Source organism: Pleurodeles waltl, chromosome 11 (genome assembly GCF_031143425.1).
Source record: "Pleurodeles waltl isolate 20211129_DDA chromosome 11, aPleWal1.hap1.20221129, whole genome shotgun sequence".
Lineage (NCBI taxonomy): Eukaryota > Metazoa > Chordata > Amphibia > Caudata > Salamandridae > Pleurodeles > Pleurodeles waltl.
This window is the reverse complement of record NC_090450.1, coordinates 710,260,854-710,287,050: the sequence shown is the minus strand read 5'-3', so window position 1 is coordinate 710,287,050 and position 26,197 is coordinate 710,260,854. Positions and strand designations below refer to the sequence as shown.

At 44.5% G+C, this 26,197-nt stretch overlaps 1 protein-coding gene across 1 annotated transcript in view; it reads left to right on the top strand.

The window, feature by feature from the left end:
- The first annotated feature begins 1,429 nt into the window (after nucleotides 1-1,429).
- Nucleotides 1,430-26,197, top strand: part of LOC138265134 (uncharacterized) — a 40,247-nt gene continuing 15,479 nt past the window's right edge. The window contains exons 1-6 of the mRNA XM_069212676.1: nucleotides 1,430-1,469; nucleotides 3,841-4,070; nucleotides 4,699-4,819; nucleotides 17,976-18,121; nucleotides 22,878-23,084; nucleotides 23,942-24,128. Of these exons, the coding sequence (XP_069068777.1) occupies nucleotides 1,430-1,469; nucleotides 3,841-4,070; nucleotides 4,699-4,819; nucleotides 17,976-18,121; nucleotides 22,878-23,084; nucleotides 23,942-24,128 (931 nt within the window). The remainder of the gene's footprint in view (nucleotides 1,470-3,840; nucleotides 4,071-4,698; nucleotides 4,820-17,975; nucleotides 18,122-22,877; nucleotides 23,085-23,941; nucleotides 24,129-26,197) is intronic.

The following is a 26,197-nucleotide window of genomic DNA, read 5'->3' as shown; positions in this document are numbered from 1 at the left end:
CGTGTCATTTTCTGTTAAATTCAACATTGTTGAATACAAAAAAGAAACAACTTCTTATTAAACCCGCTCAAGTCCGTACCCATTTAACTCTTGGGTTGTGCAATCACTTGCAAAACAAGTGGCTGAGTGACACACTGCAAGGCCCCTGTTTAGATGTAACTGGTACCCACTGTCATAAACTCACTTTATTATTATTGTTTTATAGAAGAACAATTTAGAAACATCTTAATATTACAGAAAAACAACTTATTAGACCAGTTACTCAGATGTTCTTCTTTGTAGTGTCCACAATATGACCCAACAGGTTATTAATTTAGAGAGCAAGCCTAATTTTGTCTTCTTCATTCTAGCTCTGCCCCTCTTGTCCACCTGCCAGCTTCTAACAAGTTCTTAGTCATTATCCTGAGGACTGAGACTGGTTGATTTTAGATTTTATGACTGTCGTTCTCCTAGCAAGTGGAAGGATTTCTCCCACATTTAGGGACATATTTATACTTTTTGATGCAAAACTGCACTAACGCAGTTTTGCATCAGAAAGTTTAGCACCGGCTTGCACCATTCCTGAACACCAGCGGGTGCAATATTTATGGAATGGCGCAACTCGGTGCAAAGGGTGGGCTAGCGTAAAAAATGACGTTAGCTGGGTGGGGGTGGCAGTATGGGAGAAGGGGGTTTTGCATAAAAAAATGATGTTAGGCTGGTTAGAAGAAAAGAAAATGCCTCTAACCAGCCTAGTGTCATTTTCTGACAAAACACCATCCATACCACATGACTCCTGTCTTAGAAAAGACAGGAGTCATGCCCACCATCCCAATGGCTTGCGCAGGGGGCCCCAAGTTGGGCCCCTGATGGCACTTTAATTTAAAAATAAAAATATTTACCTATACTTACCTGGGATGGGGTTCCCCATCCTCCGGTGTCCCTCTGGTGTGGGTGGGCATGTTCCTGGGGCTTGAGGAGGGCACCTGTTGACCCATTCCATGGTGTTTAACCATGGAAATGGGTCCACAGGTCCCCTAACACCTGGTCTGAGCCAGGCGTTAAATAATGGTGCAGAGAAAGCTTTGCACCATTATTTAGCCCCTCCTCCCACCCATGCGTCATTTTAGCACAGAGGGGATAAATATGGGGCTATGGGGTTAGCACCATTTTTAGATGGGAACTCCTACCTTGCATCTCATTGATGCAAGGTAGGTTCAAACATCTAAAAAAAGGTGCAAACTCCAATATTTTGAAGTTTGATGGTCTAAAGTCAAAATTTCAATATGGAGTTCGTTTTGCGCTAAATTTCCGTTATCAAAATGACACAAATTCATTGCAAAGCAGGTATTAATATGAGCCATAGTGCAACTTTGAAATTTGTGACGTGACATGTCTACTGCATGTGGTCTTAGATGGACAAATATTTCATATATCAAAGGAGCCCGAAATGAGCTCGGAAGCTTGCGGCAGGCTTCTTGTTGGTGAAGGTACAGAATGGGTACTTCCTGACAAGCTGCTTTGATGAAGTGCATTAACATTGCTATATTGATTACAACTCATTTCAGCAAACGTTAATACTAATTGATAATTCAATTATAATAATACTTTTTTTAAAGACATCCTTTATTAGGTGTTCACTTTGTTTTTTACACTAACCAGTAAATAACAAAGGTCGCCATTAACAACGTCACTTGGAGAAGTAGCATGAAAATTATACTTAATTTTAACAAAAATGACAAATACAGTTTCAAATTAAAAATGTGTAAAACTAAAAAGAGATTAAGAGTTATCAAGCAAAAAAAACAAGTACCTTTGTTGTTGTTGTTTATTTGTTTATCTTACTTGTTTCATATATTAAAGAGACCAATTGTACAGACAGGTTCAGCCCTGCCACGAAGCTGCAAGGTCACACACACTCTGGAAGAATCAATCAACACAAATTTGTACAGCGCAGCTAATCACCCATGAGAGTATCCAGGTGCTGTGTTCTGCTGTCAGTCGAAAAACCAGGTCTTGAGCTCCTTTCTGAATTCAGGGAAAAAAGGATGCTGTTCAGAGGTGCAGGCGAAGGTCGTTCGAGGATATGGCAGTGAGGTAGCAGAAGGAACGTCTTCCACTGTGGCTCTGGCAGATGAGGGAGTGTGAGTGTGAGTAAGGGTGAGGGAGGAGGAGTGAGGTGTCTGGAGGGTTGATGGAATTTCAGGTGGTGGCTGATGTATGCTCGTCCATGGTCATGGAGGGTGTATCACCATCTTGAAATGACATCTTTTATGGATGGGGAGCCAGTGGAGGTTCCTGAGGTGGAGTGTGATGTGGGTTCATCTGGAGAGGTCGAGGATGAGTCTGGCAGCTGAGTTCTGTATCGTCTGGAGTTTCTTTAGGAGTTGGTTGGTGAGTTCTGCATAGAGTGCATTGCTGTAGCCCAGCCGGCGGATGACTAGGGCTTGAGTAACAGCTTTACTGGTGTTGATGTAGGGGCCATGGGTTCTGACAATGTTGGCCAGGGGCGTCATGTAAGTTTTGAACAGGGTGTGGCTGAGGGCTGTGCCTTGAGGGACGTCACAGATGATGCTCTTGGATTCCGAAGTGAAGGACAGTAGGTGGATTTTCTTGGTTTGACCTTTGAGGAAGGATGTGATCCATTTCAGGGCATCTTCCTGGATACCAATGTGGCGGAGTCTCCTGATAAGGGTGTGGTGGTATACAGTGTTGAACGCAGCCGAGAAGTCGAGGGATCAGAGCAGCGGTCTCTCCCAGGTCGAGGAGGATACTGATGTCACTGGTGGCAGAGATCAAGGCAGTCTCAAAGCTGTGGTTGGCTCAAAAGCCGGTTTGGGAGGGGTCCAGCATGTTGTTACTTTCCGTGTCCAGTGAGTTGATGATTGATGGCTTTCTTGAGGACTTTCCCAGGGAAGGGGAGAAGAGTGAAGGGACGGTCGTTCTTTAGTTTGCTGGGGTCGAAGGAGGGTTTTTTTGTGGAGAGGGTCTGACTTCTGGTGTTTCCATTGGTCAGGGAAGGTGGCTGTGTGATGGATATGTTGAGAATGGAGGTGAGTTTGCCGCTGATTACCTTGCTCCTGACGTTCAAGAGGTGGTGGGGCAGGGGTCTGTGGGTGCTCTAGAGTAGATGGAGTTCATCAATACTGGGTTGTGTGTGGTGAACTGTTGCCATGTGGTGAGCGGATGGATGTGAGTGGAGTCCATTCGAGTGAGGTGGCTGTCAAGGTTGGCGTGTTGGGGTTCAAAGTTTCTGTAAATGGTGGCTATCTTGTTGTGGAAGTAGTCCCCCAGGTGTTGCAGAGTTCCGAGGAAGGCAAGATTGTGTTTTTGGGGGCTGATGGGCAGGACAGCTCTCTGACGATGTTGAAGAGTTCCTTGCTGTGGTTGGAGCTAGGTTCGATACGATCCACCAGGGCACATCTTTTTGTGTCTTTCAGGCATTGATTGTATTTGTTGAGTGCTGACTTGAAGGCGGCTTGGTCTGGGAGAGCTTTGCTGGTGTGGTATCATCTTTCTTGGCATTTGCAGCTGTGTTTCATGGTCCTGAGTTCTGGTATACCAGCTGGATTGTTTGGTGGATTTTCTGGTCTTTGTGAGCTTGATAGGGGTAACTGTCGGCACAGCTAGTGATTGAGGCAAAGAAGTCCTTGAGGACCTATTCCAGGTTGGTTGCGGGATCGGAATGGGTGTTGTTGAAGGTATCCATCCATTGGGTCTCTCTCACTCTGTTCCAGCTGTGGTGGGAGGAGCTGGGGCGCTTGGTGGTGGTGTAAGGGGCTCCTGCGATGGTGAATTGGATGGTGTCGTGTTCAGTCCAGATGAGTTCGGTGACATGACTGTACTTGACTCTGTTGCTAGCAGTGAAGATTGGGTCAAGCCTGTGTCCTGTGCTGTGTGGAGTTTGTGACCAGTTGAGTGAGGCCGATGTTGCTCACGCTTTCCAGAAGATTGGCAATGTTTGTATCTTTGAAATCATTGTGGTGGAAGTTGAGGTCACCAAGGACGATGCAGTGTTTGGAGTTGATGGCGAGTGGGGTGATGGATTTGGGAGTGGCATTGTAGAAGCTGGGGCCTGGAGCAGGGGTTCTGTAGGTGAGAAAGCATCTCTAGATGAATTATGGGACAGTGAAAACACTATTTTGAGGTGTTTATTAGATATTTCCACCACAATATTTCCCTCTTTTCTCCAAATCGCCTAGCCACATAGAAGTGCTGTTTGGCATGGGTTTCAATTGGCTTTTCCACTGCTTTGTCAATATTTCAGAGGTACCCACCTGACTTGTGACTGACTCTACCCCCGCCCATACAGTCTCCAAAAAATACAGCCTTGGGATGCCACTGCCTCTTCTCTCTCCTACCAGCCTATTAAAGCCACTGGCATGACATATGCCTGACTTGATCCCAGTCCTGGAGATCTCCGATTGACACCATCATGACATGATATAACTGATTATGTCCCCAAAAAACGCGGTTTTGAACCACCAGCGGTTTAGAACCACCAGCTCAGCTACACATGACTGTTCCTGCTTGCCCAGCCTTTGAGAGGCGCCCCATGGTCATGTGGTCATTCAGTAGCAGCATCCTAAGGGCACATCTCATAGTTTTACTGTAGGCTGGTTCGCCTGGTGGGCTGTGAAATGCGGCCCCCTCCCCCTCAGTATTGGGTATGTAGAATGAACGCTTTCTCACTTTTATCATTATTTCTTTTTGCCCCAGACGCTGATTGACTCTGGCGCTGGAGAGTCTGCTGGAAGTCTGAAGAATCCCTTTGGGGAGAACAAGGAGTGGAGGAGGAAAGACCGATTTATAAAGCTGCGTGGTCGCTGGTGGCTCCTGTGTAAGGCCTGCAAATTCATATTAGATTTTTTTAAAAGGAATGTAATTAATGATCAGAGCGATGTGAGTATTACAGCGTGAGGCTGTGTGTGAAGTTCCCTCAAAAATCGCTCTGTTGGAGTGGCAGAAGGTATTCAATTACCCGAGTCAAGTAGTCCTGGGGATGACTAGTTTTGTATTCGTGCAGCATCATGAAAGGATTTTTGGGGTCTTTAGAAAGACACATTTCAAAAGTTTTTGTGAGGGATGCAAACTATGTCTTACCCAGGGCCCCAAAAATCGTTAAAACAGCACGGGTCCCCTGTGTGTGTGTGTCCAGCTCTCAAGGTGACTGGCGCAATATTTGTGATCCGATCCTGTCAGCCATACAGCACTATAGGCCTCGGGGCACAGGTTCTGTACCCTAACCCCTGGGTTCATACAATCTAAGAAGACAGGCTCCGCTCACCTGCATCAATTCCAGGAGCAGTCCAGTACTAGAGGTGACTGGATTTCTATCCCAGCGCCAGTCTCTTGAGCCATCCAACGCAGTGTCTGTCTCCCTTCTCTCAACCGTAGACCCCCTCCGCCTCAGTGTGCAATAAATAACATTTATATTTCACAAATAAACACATGCATGTGATTAAACCGATATTTTTGTTCACTCTCTCGCATCTGCTGCAGGGTCAGATCAGAGGTGCACTGAGCACCGTGTGCCTAAAGACATTTTTTCTAAGGTGGCCCTGCCAATGGGCGATTGGGAAATTCAGGGATGCGATTATGCACGCTTTCGAGGAGCACCTGAACCCGACAAAGTTCTGTATCAACGTGAAACTGTGCAGCAAACGAGGTGAAGATCATTCAGGAGCCTTGGAAGTGATTCTCCTTCAGGAGTCACAGGTGGTGTACATGAAACATTGACCAGTTCAGTGGTGCTACAAGCTGATGTCTCTGAAGCAACAGGTGCCTATGTTCTTCTGCTCAGTTTATAGGCATGTTAAAAACAACTTAAGGATGATGACAACAGTAGGCGTAGTGTGTACAAATATCTACTCAGTTGTATTAACTGCAAAACCTCTGGGTTCTGATGAACTAAACAAACCACTCTACCTTCGGACATGATTTATGCAGGGTTTTAAGTGGGATTTAAAAAGGCTGTCTCTATATGCATGGCTTATACATGTAAAGTAAAGTTCTATGATCCTCATAGTGTGCCTCTCTGAGCTTTCTGTTATTGCATCCAGATATATCACAAAGACTGACATACACCTAAAACCTGCTAGGGCCATTGGCTTTGTCAATGGTTGACAACTATAAATTAAATGAGCAACACAATGATTTTGTTTTAAATAATTGATACTTAAAATGTTACAATTCTGTAATTGTGAGTGTGAATTAAACATTACTGAGGCCTTTGGAAGGGGTAGTGGTCTTGGGACTGTATAAGTCACTCCTATTATGTTCACTCATGTTAGACATGTACGCCATATTTGTCTCCACATTTCGTCCATCCGCATATCTTTCACCTTGTCTCTTTCTTCTCTTCTGAATGCACTTTCTCACATCTCCTTCACTTCACCACTCTCCAAACACAAAGTGCACACCCACTCACCTGTAAGCATTACATTTTCTTTTATTTTCACTTAGTCAATATTTTGACAGCTGTGTATCTCCTTCGCACACGCATGCACAATATTACAATTTGAACTGAAATATGTGGCCATTTCTCTATGCATGCTGCAGAGGCCAAGAATTACATTACCATGTATTCCAAACACCTTTATGACCCACTGACAGGCGCAGGGAGAAACTCTCACTGCATTAAGCCTCAAATCACGAGCTCTCAAACAAGGCCCATTATATACACCTAGATGTAGCTCAGTTCACAGAGTGATATACTACACAAAAAATATAAACATGACTAAATCACTGACAAATATTACTCCATCATTTTTACCTTTCATTGTTCAGAAATCGATCAGTATTTTTGCCAGTAAAGTTAAGGATATGGATATAGGTCTTGATAGGGACCCGTTTCAATGCCAGTTTTTAATTACTACTGGGTTTGAGATCCGGGGGAACCGGCTCACTTTAAGCCCTAGGTTCATGTCACCAGTTCCCCTTAATGGTTATATTGGACAATATGACAAGGTTAGCCATTGTGCTGGTTTTCTGTCTCTGTGGACAACACTCCCAATTAATAACCTAATGTACTGTGTCATCTCAGTACTGTACCGCACATTGCTTTGTGCGCATAAAAAGCTCCACATGCAAACACATAGAGAATACATGGAGGGCAGAGTGGTTCTATAGCGCCATCTTGTGCTTCTGACACAATCATAAACCTGTCTCTCCCGAACCCAAAGATCACCATACAGGGTATTAGCATGCATAAGGCCCATCTCCACCGCATATGGTTAACTATTCCTCCTCTTTCCTTCAAATGGTCATAGCCGTGTTGGTTAGATGCTTGGCACACTTCTCATTTGCCCCAGAACTTGTACCTTTAAAGATTGTGACATCTTTTGAATCTTATTCTTGAAGCTATTCCTATAATTCCTATACACTTCCAGGGTTTTCAAAGTGCACATCCTGGCCACCTACGACCTTCAATTTGTTATGACACTCAAAACGCTCTGTGGCCACAACTGGGTGATCACCAGTGCTGTATAAAACAATTACATAAAATTAACGGGACACTGTCACTTGTGCTATATTTCGTATGCTGCACTCCTATATTTTTAAAAGAAAATTGTCACAGAGAGAGTAGTTGTGGATCACTAACTTTTCATTTTTGCTCCAAGTAGATGCACATTTCCACCTCAGTTCAGCTGCCCTGCCAGTTTATTTTCTTTGTGTGTCTTTGACTTTGTCCTATCAGATTCGAATAGTGAGTTGGACTAATTAAATGCAGTCAAATTCACACGGGCGGACCAGGGTCCAACTGGCCTGTGGCGCAAACTGGAAGTACCCAAAGTCCAACATGTCACTGTGTTGGTCGGTTCTGGGTTGTTTGTGGGCTTGTTTTATAGCCTTGTGGGCCAGGTTTTACCGTTCAGTTCCCTGATACTACCATAAACACAGCTGTTAGTTAGAGGTATTTCAAGTAACTATAAGCATGCCCTAAGGTAACTGTAACTATAACTTGCGCCCTCACCATGTACAATTTTCTCATCAATAATTTTAATGCAAATGCTACAGTGACATTATCAATGATGTCATAGAAGATGTCATGAGTGATGTAATATCTGGGGGAATTAGCAGTGCATGGCAAGAGTGCGAGTTATAGTTACCTTAGGGCAAGAATTATAGTTACTTGAAATAACTTTAACTATAACAGCTTAATTTCTATGGTTTTGTGCATGTAAAATCCTGAACCTAACTATAACGTCCCTGCAACATTTGTTATTTTGGTGACTGTCCGTGTTTTTTAAAATTCTATTTTCTAACTATAAAGTCCCTGTAACCTTTGTTATTTTTAGTGAATTTGTAGGATTTTTTTTTTAACAATGAGTAAGGTGCCCATTGTAATGCACTGTGGGGGTGGGGGGCTGGACGCAAGGCCTTGGGTGCTGCCCCCAGCCAAGCTTGCTGCTTCTGCTCCCCATCTCTGTGCCATCCATTGTCCAAGTCCATGCTCCTGCTCCCTCATTACAGCCCTGTGTGGTGGTTGTTCTGCCACAGCCCTTCCCGTCTGCCCTGAACAATTAGCTTGTCACTCCATCCGCTTCCTACCTACCCTCTGTTGTCCGAGTCCATGAACCAGCCCTTTTCCTTCTGCCCTGTATGGTCTGATGTGCTGCCACTGCCCTCCATTTAGCTTGACATCCCTGCCCACTCCTCTTGCCCTCAGTTGCCCAATTCTATGTTTCATCATTGCTCTCCTGCTTAGCCTCTGTGCTTAGCTTGTTGTCCCTATCCTCCTCCCCCCTGCCATCTGATGTCTGTGGGCATGCCCCTGCTCCCTCGTTTTTGCACACCATGTTCCATCGGTTTGCCACTGCCTCTCCTATCTATTCTTAGTGTTGTGTTGAGCTGCCACCTCCCTCCCACACATCTGCTTCTGAGTGTTGTGTTGAGCTGCCTCTGCCCAGCCATCTGACCTAGCATTCTGTGATTCCATGCTAGGTCAGATGGCTGCCACCTGTCCCTCCCACATCCACCCTGCCTGTCCGAGTTCCATGCCACTACCCTTCCTCCTGTCCTGCATGGTCCATTCTGCTGCCACTCCCATTCTGCCCTCTGTGCTCAGTTGTGCTGCAACTGCCCCTCCTGCATGCCCTGCATGGTCTGTTGTGAAGCCACTTCCCCTGCCCTCTCTTGTTTGTATCCAGTCCCTACCTCTCCCTTCTGTCCTCCATGGTCCTTTTATGCATGCTCCCGCCCCCTCCCTCTTGCCCACCTTGGCCCTTGCTGCCGCTAACCCTCCCGCCTGCAATGAATGGTCTTCTGTGCTGCCACAGCTCCTCCCACCTGCCCTGTGTGGTCAACGTGCTGCCCTGGCCCCCTGCCACCTCCCCTCTGTTGTTTGTGTGTATGGCATTACAGATTCACTGTTGCCCTCCATGATGTGTTGTGCTTCCAGTGCCCATCTTGTCTGCCATTCATGGTCAGCTTTCTGCTCCTGCCCTACCTCCTGCCCTCCATTTCTATGTGCAGGCCTGTATCCCCTCCCTCCTACTCTGTCTGGTCCGTTGCACGTGCCCCTGCCCTTCATGGTCTGTTACACTGCAGCTGTCCTTCCAGTCTGTCCGGTATGGTCAGTCTGCTGCCCTTGCCTCTTTTCCCTCTGTTCTCTGTTGTCCATATGCATGTCCCTGTTCCCTCCCTATTGCTTTCCATGGTCTGTTCTGCTGCACTGCCGTCCCACTTGCCCTGTGTGGTGTATTGTGCTGCTGCAACCCCTGACACCTGCTGTAAGGCCAGTTTGGTGCCCCTGCCCATCTCCCTTCTGCCCTCTGTTATCCAAGTCCATGTCCCTACCTCATTCCTCCTGCTCTCCAAGAACCAATGTACCATACTTGCCAACATTCTGAACTTGGCGAGAGGGAGATTTTGAAAAAGAAACCTGGGGAATAGGTTTTACCTATTAACTTACATTGAAAAAGAGGAAATTATAGGTAGGAGACAGAGAAAATAAAGCCTTTTTGGGCTTAAAAACATTGTGAGTCTCCTGCCTGAATCAGGTTTTTCAGCTTCTAGGGATATACTGCCACTGGCTCTTCCTTCTGCCCTCAATGGTCTGTTATTTTGCCACAGCCTCTCCTGCCTAGCCTGCATGGTTGGTTGGTTTGTTGCCCCTGCCTCCCTTTCTGCTGCCCTCCATGGTCCGTTGTGGTGCCACTGCTCCTCCCGCCTGCCCATCATTGTCAACTTGTTGCCTCTGCACCCTCCTCCCTGCCCTCAATTTACCGAGTCCATGCCCCTGACCTCTGCCACACCACAGTATCCTAATGAACAACTAGATTGGTAACATCCTATATTTATTACGAAAGTGTGGCACACCTGGCATCATCTTGATGTAATCAAAAATGTAATTCCTAAATCATTTCCTTTCTAAATTAAAAAAATTAGAGGGTCTTATTTCGATAGACATTATGGTTAGTGATCTAAAAAACTAAAATGAGGACATATTGTCTGAGTTCCCAAATACTGACAAAGCATTATCTTAATTATTTGCTGTATTTATGTTTTTTATCCAGTTGATCACATGATTATATGTTTCACTTGGGGGAGAGGATATGGTGTTATGGCCAGAGCTGCAGACTTTGCATCTGGGGAACCAGGTTCACGTTTCAGCATCAGCTTGAGATTCTGTGATTCTGGGGAAATCACCTATTCTCCCCATGTCTAAAACCAAAATTAATATGTCCTTGTGTAATATAACTGATGTTCATGAAAAGCACTCCAGTACCTTAGGGTCAAGTCTGTGCTACATAAAACTGAAAAAACCCAGAGAAATGATAAATTCCCTAGATATCGTGAAGGAAAGTTTCAATTGTATTAAGGACACGGAGACAAGGACTTTGCAGTCCTTCCTTCACTTTTATTAAATACAGCAAGTTCAAAGTTCAAACGAAAAACATTGCAAAATACTCTAACTCCCACGAGGCCATCAACAGTGCCATGGAAACCATAAACCAATCATAACAGCATCCGAATGTCCATATACATGCCCATCGGGTCCAGTCCTCCTTCTTCTTCTTCACTGTACGAAGTTAAGTTCAAGCAGCCTCAATCTGTTTTTGAATCGCCTCCTAAAACATAGAAAGATATGAATGCTCTAGCTTCGAAGCAGATGAGACTACCCAAAGCAATATTACATCCAAATTCACTATAAACCAATGCTTATGAGTAAAACAATTGTCATAAAAAACAGTTGATCCCCAAATAGAATAATCTACGTAACAACATAAGAATCAAAATAAATACCATAAATAATGAAAAAGTACATAAAATACCTGCAAGAGACGTGGCCTCATGTATAGGTTTGAAACAGAATTTCTTAAAGGTGGATTCTGTTGACCTGTCGGCCGCGTTCATAATGTCCTCCAGTCTACCACATTCCTGTATGGCCTTGGAAGCCATCGCTCCTCTGGTGAATGAGTGCCAAAAAAATGGATATCAATGCCCGCTTCCATCATAATCTATCAAACCCACCTGGCAATAGTCGGTGAAGCAACCGCCCTGTGTGGTTTCTTAATAGTGATCAACAACTGCCTTTCTCCCGGAGACCTTATCTCCTCAGTCATTTCCTCATATGTTTTAAGGCATCTTAACACACACAGCTGAGGATGAGAATCAAAGCTAGGGTATGATACTGACCTGGTATTGTCTTGGTCCATTTGGAAGTTGTAAACATAAGCCCCTCAAGGGTGAAAACCCTTGCCGTAAAGTCCAGGACACGGACATCCGAAACCCTTTTGCAGGAGATAAGACACAACAACATGGCTAGTTTCACCTAAATCTCTTTCCTAGATAGGGATTGATTATCCTGCCAGGCTGAAAGAAGGCAGAGCACTCTATTCACATCCCATAAACCTGAATATCTGGGGTCCGGAGGTCGAGATAATCTGAACCATTTCAGAAGCATACTCAGCCAGGGGTGTTCCCCTACTGGTACGTTGTTGATGGGTAGGTGTCCTGCTGAAATGGCTGATCGGAAGGAATTGATCGTGGAATACGCCAATCCAGAATTGTACAGTTCCACCAGGAAATTGATTGTGAGAGTGACGGGCGCCCCCAAGGGATCCACGATCCTCTCCAAACACCAATGGGACCAATCGGTTCCAAGCTGAATAATATCTCTAAGTCGTGCCTGGTACCCAAGCTTGTCTGATAAGGTTGCTAGTGTCCTCTTAAAACTCAATGTCTTGCCATCGTACCCTGAAATCCTTCATGCCATGAGGTTGAGATGCCCCTGGTTTACTAAAGGGTGTGGGCATCCTGCCGGATCCCACAGGACCCCCCACCGAAGCAGATAACTTCAAAAGTTCCATCCAGGAAAGTTCCAGCAGAGTCAGGTACCTCGTTTGAGACTTCCAAATCGAGGTAACAAGTACTAGAGAAGCTCTCTGTCTTCTGACCTGAGCTGCCACCCTGGGGATCAGAAAAAAAGGAGGTAAGGCATATCCCTGACCCAGCATCCAGTCTTGCAGGAAGGCATCCACTGCTTCCTCTTCCGGATCTGGTCTCCAACTGAAGTGCCTGGGGAGCTGCGTGTTCAATCTGGGTGCAAAAAGGTCCACGCTATAGGGTCTCCATCGATCCATCAGAGACTGGAAAATTGAAGGATGCAATTGCTAATCACTGGAATCCTTGAGGTAGCGGGAATTTCAATTCACCACCATGCTCTGTGAACCCGGAAGATATTCTACTGTCACCTAGATCTGCTTCTGTAGGCAGTAGTGCCAGAAATCCTTGGCCAGCTCTGCCAGAGCCTCGGACCGGGTGCCTCCCAGTCTGTTGATATACTGAACCGCTGAAGTGTTGTGCATCCTCAACAGGATGCAACAGGAGACCTTGTCCTGCATCAGGGATTGGATCTCTAATGAGCCTGCTAGAATTTCAGTCAGTTCATATGAAGATTTAACTCCTCCTGTGTCCATTGTCCCCCCATGGAGATCTGTCTGCATCGGGCTCCTCAGCCCAATCTGCTGGCATCGGACTCCATTATCAAGTCTGGGAGACAGCCAGAGATTGCTGTCCTATTCCATGCATCCATGTGGTCTATCCACCATTGGATCTCCAATCCGGCTTCCAGCGATAACTCCATCAGCTCAGAGCATGTGTGAGTTCTTTCCTGAGGTGGTACACCTTCAGCCACTGTAGGGGCCTGTAATGCAGGGATAATAGCCTGGATCGAGGATGACAAAAGTCCCACAACCCTCACTATTTGTCTGAGGGAGATCCTGTCTCTCCTGATCACTTTTGAAAGTTCTTTCTTGATCTTGGAGTTTTTGCATTCCAAGAGTTTTAACGTGGCTGGTATGGTATCTATTAGAAATCCCAAGAAAATTGTGGATTGTGACGGGGTCAACATTGACTTCTCATTGTTGATGACAAATCCAAGGTCCCGAAATAAGACAATTATTGTGCTTAGGTGGACCAGCAACTGCGTGCGGGATTGGTCCATCAGGAAGATATTATTGAGATAAATTATCAGCCTGAGGCCCTGAGTCCTTAGGGTCTCCACGACCGGTTTCAGCAACTCTGTGAAGCACTAGGGTGCCAACCAAAGGCCAAATTGAACAGCAGGAAGCAACAATGCAGAGGAAATATGGGGACCATCAGGTAAGCGTCCTTGAGGTGCAGGCGAACCAGCCAATCACTTTGCAGTAAGAGGTCTCTCGAAGGAGGCAGAGACACATCTTCAAGTGCCGATAATCTAACCACTCTTTGAACTCCCTGAGGTTAGTAGCCAGAACAAAGCCCTTGTCTTTCTTTTAGACAAGGAAAATATTGCTCAAAAAAACCCTTGGGTGTAGGTTTGATTGGGTGATGGCTTCCTTGGATAGCAGTTCCTGTACCTCTGTCTCGATCATTAGAGAATCCTGTAAGTTGAACTGAATAGAGTGTGGTCTCACCTTTTGAATTGGGGTGCCATAGAATTATTTGTGTAAATTCCTGACTGTCTCCATCCTCCAAGGATCGGATGTAATCTGTCTCCAACTGTATGCAAACAGTTTCAGTCTCCCTCCCAGACTTTGAGGGGAAGAAAGGCTACTGCTTAACACTAGAGCCTTCCGGGGCATTAGCGCCTCCTCTTGCGGACCCGTAGAATCTGCCTCTACTGCCTCATCAGTTGGGGAAGAAGGCTCGCTGCCTTCAATCATTCCAGCCGTTATTGCGGCAGGCCTGTGGTCTGGAGGGGCCTGCTAGGAAGGAGCGGCTGGAGAAGCATTCCGGCCCCATAGAAAACCTTCCTGAAGAAAATCTTTTTAATAGAAGATTGAGCTTTATCAAGTGCCAAAAAGGTCACCACAAACTTTCTGAGTTCCTTTACAAAGGGTCCCTCAAAAGGGTTGCCCTGTGCAATCACTCCAGCTTCAGAGTTGGATAGTTCTCCAAGCTTGGGGTCAGTTTTTATCATGAGAGAATGACGTCTCTCTGCAGAGATGGCACAATTGGTATTTCCAAGCAGGCAAACCGCCCGCTGTGCCCAGCCCGCAAATATGTCCTCTGCCGTTGGTGACCCTGACTGCCTGGAAGATTATGCCAGCTCGATAATTTTGGTTAAGGGTCCCAAGATGACCAGGAGCTTGTCCTGGCAAGATCACCAGGAGCGATTGATCCCTTTCTTGGGATCTTGTTTGGATTTGGCATAAAAAGTACAAAGTTTTGGATCAATGGATGGAGTGGTTGCCACTTTGCCATCCAAAGGAGGCCTGGGGCACTCAGCGCACAAGTGGGCCCTCACCTCCTTGTCCAAGGGATGCCTAATTGCCTTGGCCAGGTAAGCCACCACCTTCGAATCCGGGACCCATTTAGAAGACCTAGAGTGGTAAATGTCTTCGGGATCAAACATATCTGTGTTTTCTAGCTCCTCCTCATCATAGCCTAAGGTGGTTGCAGTCAGGCGCCAAGGTCTGCCCGAATCGCACCCCTCATCCGATGAGCCCTTCTCATCGGAATCACCCCTCCTGAATCAGGGCAACCCCAGGTCAGGATCCGCTTTGAGGGTGGTTGTGGCAGGATAAATTTGTTTAGCGTTTGCGCACTCTTACGAAAGGCTTCCCTTAGCTTGTCGAAGCCTTCAGGTGCCCTGTGTCGCGCTTAACTGGCTTGGAGGAGGAAGACCTGGTCGAGGCACTGGTCTGGGCCCCTGAGTGCCTCAGAATGCCTGGGGTGTTCGAAATCTGGTCCACGAGCTTGGCCATCCTGTCCTGCAGGGGTGCCAGCTCCTTGGTAATCACCTGCGAGAGAAGTCTGTTGACCCCTGCAGGTGGGTGGTGCTGAGGAGGTCACTCATCTGCTGCCAGGTTAGGGGCATATGCATGATCCTCGAAGGACTCCAGACTAATTTGCCAACATTATGCAAATAGTCTAAACAGTTCTATTTATTCTGGAGATATGTGCAGTTTTCTCTCCACAATATTATTAATTGTATTTACTGGGGTGAGAGCACCTGTCACACGCCCTGCAACTATTATTATGAGCAGCCCCCTCGCTGGTGCTTCAGGGCCACGATCTAGGGCCTAATCCTTTTAATGTTGCCCTGAGAGGGTGTCTTGCACAGGTCGTGCCTGGACAGAGCACTCACTTGCCCTCTGAGGGCATTAGGAAAAACAGGCCTCGCCTGTCACTTACCGCCTAAAGCGGTGTCAGCGAGGGTTGAAGGGAAAAACCATCCTGCAGACCCTGAGGGCAAGGGGCAGATTGTTCTCTGATCGCGCACTGGTAGTCCGTAATAAATTCTGCTCAAAGCGATAAGACAGACTGCAGCACGCCTGACAGGACAGAGGGGGTTATTACAACTTTGGAGGAGGTGTTAATCCGTCCCAAATGTGACGGATATACCACCAGCCGTATTAGGAGTTCCATAGGATATAATGGACTCATAATACGGCTGGTGGTATATCCGTCATTTTACTGTCTCTTTTGCGATGGATTAACACCTCCTCCAAAGTTGTAATAACCCCCTGAGTATGGTGCGAAAGTGTGCCACCTAGTGGACCCGCAAGGTACTGAAAGGTGCACTCGGGCTGTAGCCTTCCACGCTGCAGGAATGAAAATGTTATATCAAACAACAGGAAACAAGTCACGCTACGTGCTCTTAACACAAGGCTATCCCCGGCAACCCCACACACAAAGAAAACGTTAAAGAAGCGAGGGACTTAACTGATGAGTCAGCAGCGAAGAAAGAGGAAGGACTGGATCCAACAGACATTTATATGGACATTTGGATACTGTTATGATTAGTTTATGGTTTCCATGGCTACGTTGATGGCCTCATGGGAGTTGGAATATTTTGCGATGTTTTTCATTTGAACTTTGAACTTGCTGTATTTAATAAAGGTGAAGAAGGGACTGCATGATCCTCACCTCCGGTCCTGACACAGAATTTAGTGTTTTACACACTTCTGTCATTGGGCTGTACTTGGGCTACAGCTGGGGGATATTTGTGCTACATTTCAGCTCTTTTTTCTCTGGTGGCCATCTTGGGAGACTTATTTGTTATGGAGCTCCCCAATCTCCTCATTTACTGCAGTACTTTCCGTAGAAAATGCTTTACATTTTTTACTTTGATTCCATCCAAATTGCACACTTTCAGCAAAAATTCAGAATGTTAGCACTCTGGTTGCTCATTAGAACACTGCAAGCTGCTGCTAGCCAGGGAGTTAACTGGCAGTCTGCTGCTGGAGTTGAAAGTGCATGTTTCAGTCTGCATGTCAGAATGTTTTAATGAAATAGAAAAGGAAGATATTTGAGAACTGACGTAAAACGTGCCCTAATTTTAATTTCTTCAGCACTACCCATAATTTCTATGACAAAATGGACCCCATCATTTGGTCCATTCTAAAATAAATGTTTTAAGTTTTATCAGTTTGATTCAATCAAGATAGCTTCAGGTGTGTCACAATTTAGTCATAAGTAAGACTGTAGCGCTCTTTGTTTTTTAGAACACTCTGGAAGGCTGCAGTAGAACACAAGGGAATCAACTGATAGACTGCTCCTATTGGAAGTTCACGTTTTGCTGAGAATGTCAGACTGCATTCTCATATGGCTGAGAAAGATAGTGTGAATTTACAGAAAATATGCTCTTATTTCAGCTTCTGGAGCACCTTCCATAACATCTATGTGAAAATCATGAGAAAACAGTTTTCTCTCAAACATAATTTATGCACTCATAGCAGGGTAAAATCACCCTAGAAACACCATAATTCCTAAAACTAGTATTGTACCATCAACAAATGATTTATATCGCAACTAAAATTTGTTTATACGTTCTCCTTTTTGTGATCCTCAAAACCTGCCATTCACTACAGTGCATTTCAATAGGGTGCTATCATGTATATTTGTCCCAAGATGGCTGCCATCGCTTTCTGGTTCAAGTGCTGACAGCCAATCAGATCTCACAATGAGATCTGTGCTTAGGCTCCCCCCCATGTATGCAAATTTGGATTTCCTTTAATATCTAAAAAACTACTGAATGGGTTTACACCCAATAACAATAAAGGCGCTTTCCGGACCAAGAGCTACCTTTCTGACAAATTCTCTGTAATTGCATCCAGCAGTTCAGGCTGCACGCATGTCTAAAGACTATATTAACATGGGAAACACACTTTTTTAATCCCCCTTTTTTCTTGGCCCCCGCTTGATGGATCATCTCAAAACTTTCCATGCTCAACAAGACACTGGAGGGCACTTTTTAGGGAAACTTTCATGAAGATTCAGCAAACGATACTAAAGATATAGGCAAGTCAAAAATGCTTTTTCATTGGAAACTAGGCCCTAACTATAACTACTAAACTCTAAATCCGGTCCGTAGTCTCAAAACTATGCTAGCCATCCAACCCTCACCGATCTATGTACCATTATTGCTGCTAAACAGTCCAGGATCCAAGTCTTACTTTGTTAGGTAAATATTAAATGAATTAGTCCAGTAATAATGCTATTTAGTTCTGAGTCCACATTTGTGGATCACTTATTTGTGTTCCTGTCTTTTTTGTTTGCAGGGGGAACTGATATGGAACTGTCCCATCTAAGCGACCCAAAGCTATGCCTGCAAGGCTCCGAATACTGGTGCCAGAGTGAAGAGACAGCCTCACTGTGCATGAAAGAAGATTACTGCATGGAGCTCTGGCAGAACGCCCTTGCCGAGGTAAGGGTTCACAAAATAATACTCACTATGTCATGCTCTGCTTTGTCAGTTTTTCCTTTGGCACAAAGGCTAAATTAAAAGTTCTGCACAGACCCTTTTCTGATATTTTATATGGGCATTCAGAATTTGTTATAGTGGTGTTTTCATTTTGTCATGTGGTCTGGTTGTTTGTGGTTTTTCATTTAAGATGGTGGTCAGTTAAAGATGCTGACGTGTTGGCTACTCTGTGCCGCTTATGAATGAAATGCAGTACCACGAAGGAAATGGTCTCAGAGACATATCAAAGGAGCTTATTTCCAGACGGCGAGCAAAACTCCAAACGTGTGTGTATGTGCGGAAAAGTATGGCAGAGGTGCACAATGCGATATGGAGAGGTGTTTTTGTTTGGCCTTACTATAAAGTATTTAGTGTTGACACAGAGACCAAAATATGTAATTCTTTCAGATGTAAAAATGACATAGTAAGCAAGTAACGAAGCATGCTACTATTGTTTGGCATTTTGCAGTGAGAAACAAAACAAGCACTGTTCGACTTGGCCACAGCAATATACTTTTGAAAGCCACCGTCCAGTGGCGGTCACTTGTCAACCGGAGTGGCGAGGGGGAGGGGGGAGTTATAAAAAAGAAAAAATTGAAAAAACAAACTTACCTCTATGTTGGGAGAGACGGTTCCGTCTCTCCTTCTCGGACTCCCGGAAGCACAAGGCTTCGAGACTCCCCTCCATTCATGTCGCTGCTGTCAACACCATGACAGCAGCATCATGATTGGTCTGAGCGCCCTGCTTCAGCGCTCAGACAGGGAGTAGAGGCCTGTGCACTTTCTCCTCCCGGCTGTTCTATACAACTGGGTGGGGAAATGCAAAGTGTGCAAGACTGTTTGGCCGGGCCAACACTGCTGGCCAAAGCGTCATGCGCACTTATGTGCACTCACCACTCTTCCTCTAGCCCTCCTCCAACCCAGCCCCGCCCCACCCTAACCTGGCTCCCTGAGGAAAAAAAATAATCATAACTTTACGTTATTAGCATTATATTTTTCCCTTTCGCCCACTGCATAAAGCAGTGGGGCAACTCTCCTCCAGCCGCCGCTGCCACCATTGTCAGAAGCTGTGGGCTAATGTATACTGTGGGCAATATTCAATGGAACTGCTTTCTGTTTATTTTCTCATTCAGTAATGTATCTAGCATATGATGCATCAAAACATTATATTATGGCATAGCTGATTCACCGGGCAAGGCAATTCCTTAGGTCTGGTGCTAGCTAGGATTTTTCGATTTTACTATTATTATATGGATAATATACTTACTTATAGGGACTTTCAGCCAGCCCCATTTGTACACTGGTTTGTTAATGTGTTGTTCATATTTCATTTTCCTTCTGCCCTACTACAGCATGGAGAAGTGGGTTAGGCTACTGAATCTATTGGCTAACAGTGTGAGTGACAGCATTCTGCCTTTTCACAAAATGCACTTACACACACACACACACACAAACACCACGCACAAAGTAGTTCCCTTACATGCCAGTACCTACCATGGCAATGAATTATTTTTGAGACCAAAAATAATTTTGCTTTTAACCAATGATTTTTTTTTTAGATTGACGAGGTCCCAGTAGCATGCCGGACAATAACATTCTATAAAAGCCATGACAAAGCAAAAGTAGCACTGACAAAGTCAACACGCTGGCAGCCAAAACCAGACCCTTTGCCTTTGCCAGTGGTTGTTTTTTCAATACGTTTCTTAGAATGCGTAATATAGTGCACCACTGTGACGAAGTCGGATACAACTGATTCTTTAATGATATGAGGCACTGCCAAAAAGTAATATTACCAGAATTTAATGGGAAAATTATGTCCCTAGAAAAGAGTCATCTCAATCAAGTAACGGAATTTATAATTCCAGCAGTACCTTTCAGGAAAAAAGAAGTACGTATCTATTAGAGAATTCATTAATTTAGAGTCAGTACAAGGGGGAGCAGTGTTTATTTATCTCTCAGTGACCAGGTTGCAGATAGAAATACAGGTTGGCCATATCGCATGTCCTTTTTACCTACCATGTATGTGTTTATTTTGTTTTATCCATTTGAATGAAGCGTAGAAAAGGCATTTTGTAAACAGATTTAGGAGAGCATATGGGGCCTCCTTCTGAGATTGCCCAACTAAACTAGGAGAATTATCAATTCCAGCCGACAACTCCACTCCAGCTAACGACCTTCACAAATTGCTGGGCCCAATATGAGGAATAACATTCCTGATCCTGTGCTGCATGCGGTTCCTGCCTAAAACCCCAGTGCATTGCTCTGAGGTCAAGAGAGTACCAAGTCCCCAAACTGAATAATATTAAACTTTGAAGTCAGCCATCAACTAAGGTAACATGTAACACTCCTAGATAGATTATTCTCCGTGATAAGATACATTTTATCTCCCTAGGCAGCAAGGTACGTGGGGATTGCATTTACAAATATTGACTCTCATCTCAGGGACACATTAGCCATCGTTAAGTGGAGAGAAAGACATATTTGATTAGCTGGTTTAGGATTTCCCGCCTTGTAAGAGAGTGGGCGGTGCAAAATATATGATTAGTGATGCCGGCCTCCATTGCTCACCTATGATCTCACCCCGAGGGGGATCTAATGTTAAAGGATGCTGTTACATCATGTCCTGTAGGGAAATGTGGAGACTACAAAGACACATTCCAAGCAAGACAAAGGACAGCCATGGATAGCTGCGGAATATATCACTTTGTCTACATGCATACAAGATGCAGACACAGGCACACCTGCTCATATCTCATACTCGAACCGCTCCACTCACTCCCGAACACTTGGCGCACGATTCGTATGCAAAAGTTGTAAATCTGCACCCATAAATGTACTTCTGCTCACGGGGCTAAATGTAGAACTTTCGGGAATTTGCACAACTTCCCAGATGTACTTCTCCAAAAAGCTGTACCAGTTAAAGCTTTACAAGTGTAGGTCTTTGACAGTTCTAAGGCATTTTTACATTTCGTTTTCCCATCAGGGGTGGTTCCTTCGCTATGGCGAAGGAGTGTTGCCGCCCTGGCCAAGAGCCAGGATGTTAAAAAAAAACGATAGTTGCACTATCGGTTTATTTTACATCTGCTGGCTCAGCCAGAAGTACAGGGAGGGGTGGGGCAGGGCCACAGGAGGTGGGAGGGGGGAGGAGAGAGTGTGGACCTAAGTGTGCACGTGTGTTTGGCCAAACACAAATGCGCACTTAACCGTCTTAGGCCGGCCAAACACAAATGCGCACTTAGGTTTCTCTAGCTCGGCTGTGCTTAACGGGAGAGCTGCAGAAACTACACAGACCCCAAGGCACTGTCTGAGACCAATCCTGGCACTGCATTCATGCTATGGTTGGCATGAAAGCAGCACCAGGATTGCTGGGGAGCCTGTGCTGGTGTCCCAGCAAATGCTGGGACACCACATGGAGGGAAGAGGAGTGTGAGGCGTCAGGAGACAGAGACAGCAGTAGGGTAAGTTTATTTTATTTTATTTTTTATTTTCCCCCCTCCGTCTCCGTACCCTCCCCCCCCACCCCTCCCCTTGAGATTTGCGGCGACCGCCGCTGATTCCCACAGGTCCCAGCATCTATGTGCAAGTGTTGATTTTCTTGCTTTGTTTTATCTTAGATGTAAACTATTTTTCCCAGTGTAGAAAACCCTTCCCTACATCACCATGAAACTTGAGGGTGCTTTGCCCCTTCCTACCCTGAAATGGGACGTAGGCAATCTCTGACCATTTTTTTAAGTGAGAAAGGGGCTCGAAAAAACTTTTAGAATGCTTTCAAACTTTGAGTATTGGGCGTCCAAAAAGTTGAACTGTGCCTTGTAACAACCACTTTCCACCCCTCACAGAGAAGTGTAATTGGATGTAATTATAATGTACAGTTGTGCTTGTAATTGCAGTTAGTTAGTGCTCACTCTCCTGATGAGGCATTGAAGTGATTTACACTGGGCAGTATAGTGCACCAGACTCAAGGTTAGTAATTAAACAAGTGTTATTGGTTATTGTTAATTACCGAAGAATAAATGGATTTACACGTTCTTTCTGTTATCTAGCAGGCCCAAATTCAGCAATTTTCAGCTACATATGTTTATGACCAAAACTGCTTTGTAAATCAGGCCCATTGTGTACAATTGATCTGGGTGAATCTCTTTAGAGAGGTACATGCTCTTCACCACTCTCTATACATAAAGGGGATCAGAGAGAAGGCCAATAAGTGCTGAAGATATCTTAGGGTGGATTGAATTAGACCATCCCTGGCAGAAAAAAAAGTATATGCCTGCATCATTCGTTACAACCAGGTCAGACTGCAAAAGGCAGGGTCCTGGTAAAAGGGCCCTACTGCAAGTTCTTCTGGGCTGGCAAGGTTGGAAATTGTGTATGTGTGTTACACAGCCAGTTCATCAAGTACACATTGTAGAAGTTAATAAAAAATGCATGGCAGGTCATTGGGAGTGTTTGAACGCCTACTGTATTGCATGTACGCCCTTCACACTAGTTCCTTATTTTTAGCCCATCCTTTGACTTCTCTAATTGAGTTATCTACTAATGTGTTGTGTGTGGAGCAAAGTGGCAGAAAGTGATGAAATGTGATGCAAACTATTAGATCAACTTACAATTAAGAATGCCTGCTACACCGCAGAAGATTGTGCAGCACAGCACAAGTACCTGAGAAACCCCTACTAAATCGAGGTCCATGTCTCAGTGATTTGTAGTCTTCTTTCTTCTACAGCTCGAGGCCTCTCCACATGGCGGTCCTGAAGATGCAACCGAGGAGGAGAAGAGGAAAAAGAAGAAGAAGAACAATAAAGGGAAGCAAGACAAGAAAGGAAAGAAGAACAAGAAAAACAAGAGAAAAGAGAAAACTGCTGTGAAATGCTCAGGCTGCACCCAGATTGTGACAAACCTGAAGAATTATGTCGGGGGAAAACTTGATGACGTGAGTGACCTAACCTTGGCATCAGAAATATCTGGGCTTGAGGTCTAGACTAAAGCATACCTTTCCACTTTTACAAGCCTCTCATTGGTGTTGCTCATCAGGTACACCAATCCATCCCTAATACCCTTATCTCTGTAGCGAGTGACCAGGGGCACCCCCTTTCTACTCCATTCTACTCGAGGCCGAGTAACTACACAGAACTTTTGGTGAGTGAGGTGGAGGGGCAAGCAGAATGAAAGGGGAAAGTTATTCCAGAACTCAAAGATGGTCTATGAGCCATGTTTAAAGTTGAAGTTTGTTTTTCATAATTTCATGGTTAAGTGGATTATTAGCTGATCCCTGGAAAGTAATTGCTAGAACAAACGAAGAATAATTTTATCCTTCCAGGCTAATGCCCTGGATCTCTAGAAATTACATGTTACCTTTGGCCACCAATCACAACAATTCAGAAAGTTAAATATGCTCTCATAGTCCAACCGGAGTTTATGATGAGCTGTCTGATATAAACACAGACAAATACCTATTACCTACCTTTTTCTCTTCTCTGTTGAAAAAGCAAAGCACTTACAAAATGTCCAAAGTAATGCAGCCTAATATATGTACCAAACTTTGCATAATTTTAAGCAGGGTCTAAAAAAAATATTTTTAAGGTCACAATGAGAAGTCATATAGCGAGATCCGTAACAAAAAAACAATGGTGGTGGGAATCACTGATGGAATGGCATGTTATGTGGTATTGACGAGTTCTGATCACTCATTGTATGTTTCTCTCTTTCACTCTTTACCTTGTAGAAAGTATTTTAGACTCTCCACATTACATTTTATTTGTGTGTTTAACACATCCTATATTTTTATAGGACACCATCAAAGGAGCTGTTGATTCTATGTGCGATAAGGTGGATGACAGTATCATGAAAATCTGCACAACAATGAAGGAGAAAAACAAGGATGATCTAGTAGCAGCTGTGAAGAATTGGGGTAGCCCAAAAGACGTCTGCACACAGATTCAGTTGTGTGAGGGCCAAGAGTTGGAGGAAAGTGAGGGTAAAGCGATGGGGTGGGGTGCCTCCTGCACTTCCAAGGTGCTATGATAACCTAGACCTTGAGGTGATAAGTCACAACCCTTGGGCTCTGATATTATCACATCATCTTGCACGTCACCTATGAAGACTGGAATCCTGAGATTGTCCATTTACTACAGGGAGAACATTTTCTCATGGACCTTTTGCTACCACACTAGCATCTGCTTCCTGTCCCTGGGATTGGGCGTTCTTATGAGTCTATCACTGTCAGCCTGTAATATTAAGCCTGTTCTGGAGGGCAGAGTTCCCTTAGATCTAGTAGAACTGGCTTTCCCCCTTGCTGTTTATGTTGTAGGTACTTGCATTAACATCTCTAATGTCTCCATAGTCTCCATTTCCTTCTCTTGGAAGTTGAAGAGTGTTTTCTTATGAATCTGGGGCAACCCAGATGATGTCTGATCTCTGATTCTGTGTGGGAGTTATTTAATAGGGATCTTTGGTTGGTAGAGTGATCTCGGATCCCTTCTTCTGGGAGTTGACAATCTGATAGGGATCTCTGATTATCACCTTGGCCCACCTATAATCTTTGTAAACTCTGCCCCTAGAGGACGGTTATCCTATTGAGCCTCTGAATGAACACTATAGGTGCTGGAGTTCAATGCCTGCTCTAGGAAGAAGATGTTCTAATGATATCAAGAACTAGTTGCTTCTTCTGGAGATGGTCCTCGTTCTTGCAAGACTGATTCTCCAGTTAACATCTGCTGATCTCATTATTTTCTGGTGTCCAGTGACTCCTCAGCAAGTTGGAACCTGTGAATGGCTATAGAAGTAGTAACCTCAACTCATATGTTCTTCTGAAAAAGGAGTCTATGGCTGACAACGCTTTGTTTCTAGGTGGATCAAAACACTAAACAAAATTCAGAAAGCGCACTACATTCCACCTTCAATATCCACAGCCACTTCTCATTTTCACCTGATCCACCTCATCACAATTGATGTCTCCCAATATTTTGCTGCTCAGTACCATGATGTGCACCTGCTATGGAGAAAATCATTCACTAGTGATAATCCTGAATTGTACAAATCTGCACTTGACACCATGAATGCTGCCCTTAATGAGGCCAAGGTGCTATCAATACCTTATTATATCTCTTTAGATCCTCATAAAGTATTTGTCCCACACAGTGAACTCACTCCTCGCACCCCCATCCCAACCATTGATCTTCCTCCACAGACCACCTTAACCACAAATAACAATCCATAATAAGATCACGACTATCAGAAACACTGAATCTGCCTTCTTCATTGCCTTCCTTTTACCTGGTCTACTCTGCCACCTCAAACTCCACACCACTATATGCCTTAACAGGATCCTTCCTACCCTTAAAACACTGAGAACCTTTCCTTGCCTTCTTAGATGGTTTCTTTTCTAAAATGATCAAATCTAAGGCTCTTTCATCGAGTGCCTTCAGTGCTCTCTAAAAAGCTATACTATTCAGTGCCTCTCCTCACCAATGTTTACTCACAATGTTTCATGAAGCTTTTATATTTAAAATACTCCTAACTATTTCTGAAATAAAAAAAATAGCACTCATTTTGAAGATGTGGAGATTTGTGACTATTGTCCAAAATAATAGTTTGCCAATGATATGCCAAAATTTAAATCCTTGAAGGTATCAAAGGATTTTGGTTAATGTACTTTTTAAAGATGAAAGAGCCATTAGAGGAAAGAGTTCCAGCTGGATTGACATTCAAGTAGTCAACGAAACTATACTACTCATATATTGGAGTGTTATTGTTAATGGGACAGTCAGAATGTGTGGAGATGAACACAGTGGTGCCAGAAAGAACACATTTTCGATATTACAGATTTCTTTTTGTAGGGTCTACATAACTGCTAACTTTCTCCTTGAGATGTTCTCCTTCAGATAGAATTGGATGCATTAGCCAACACCACTGGATGACTTCTATCTATCTATCTATCTATCTATCTATCTATCTATCTATCTATCTATCTATCTATCTATCTATCTATCTATCTATCTATCTATCTATCTATCTATCCTTAGATACGAATATATCCATCTTTCT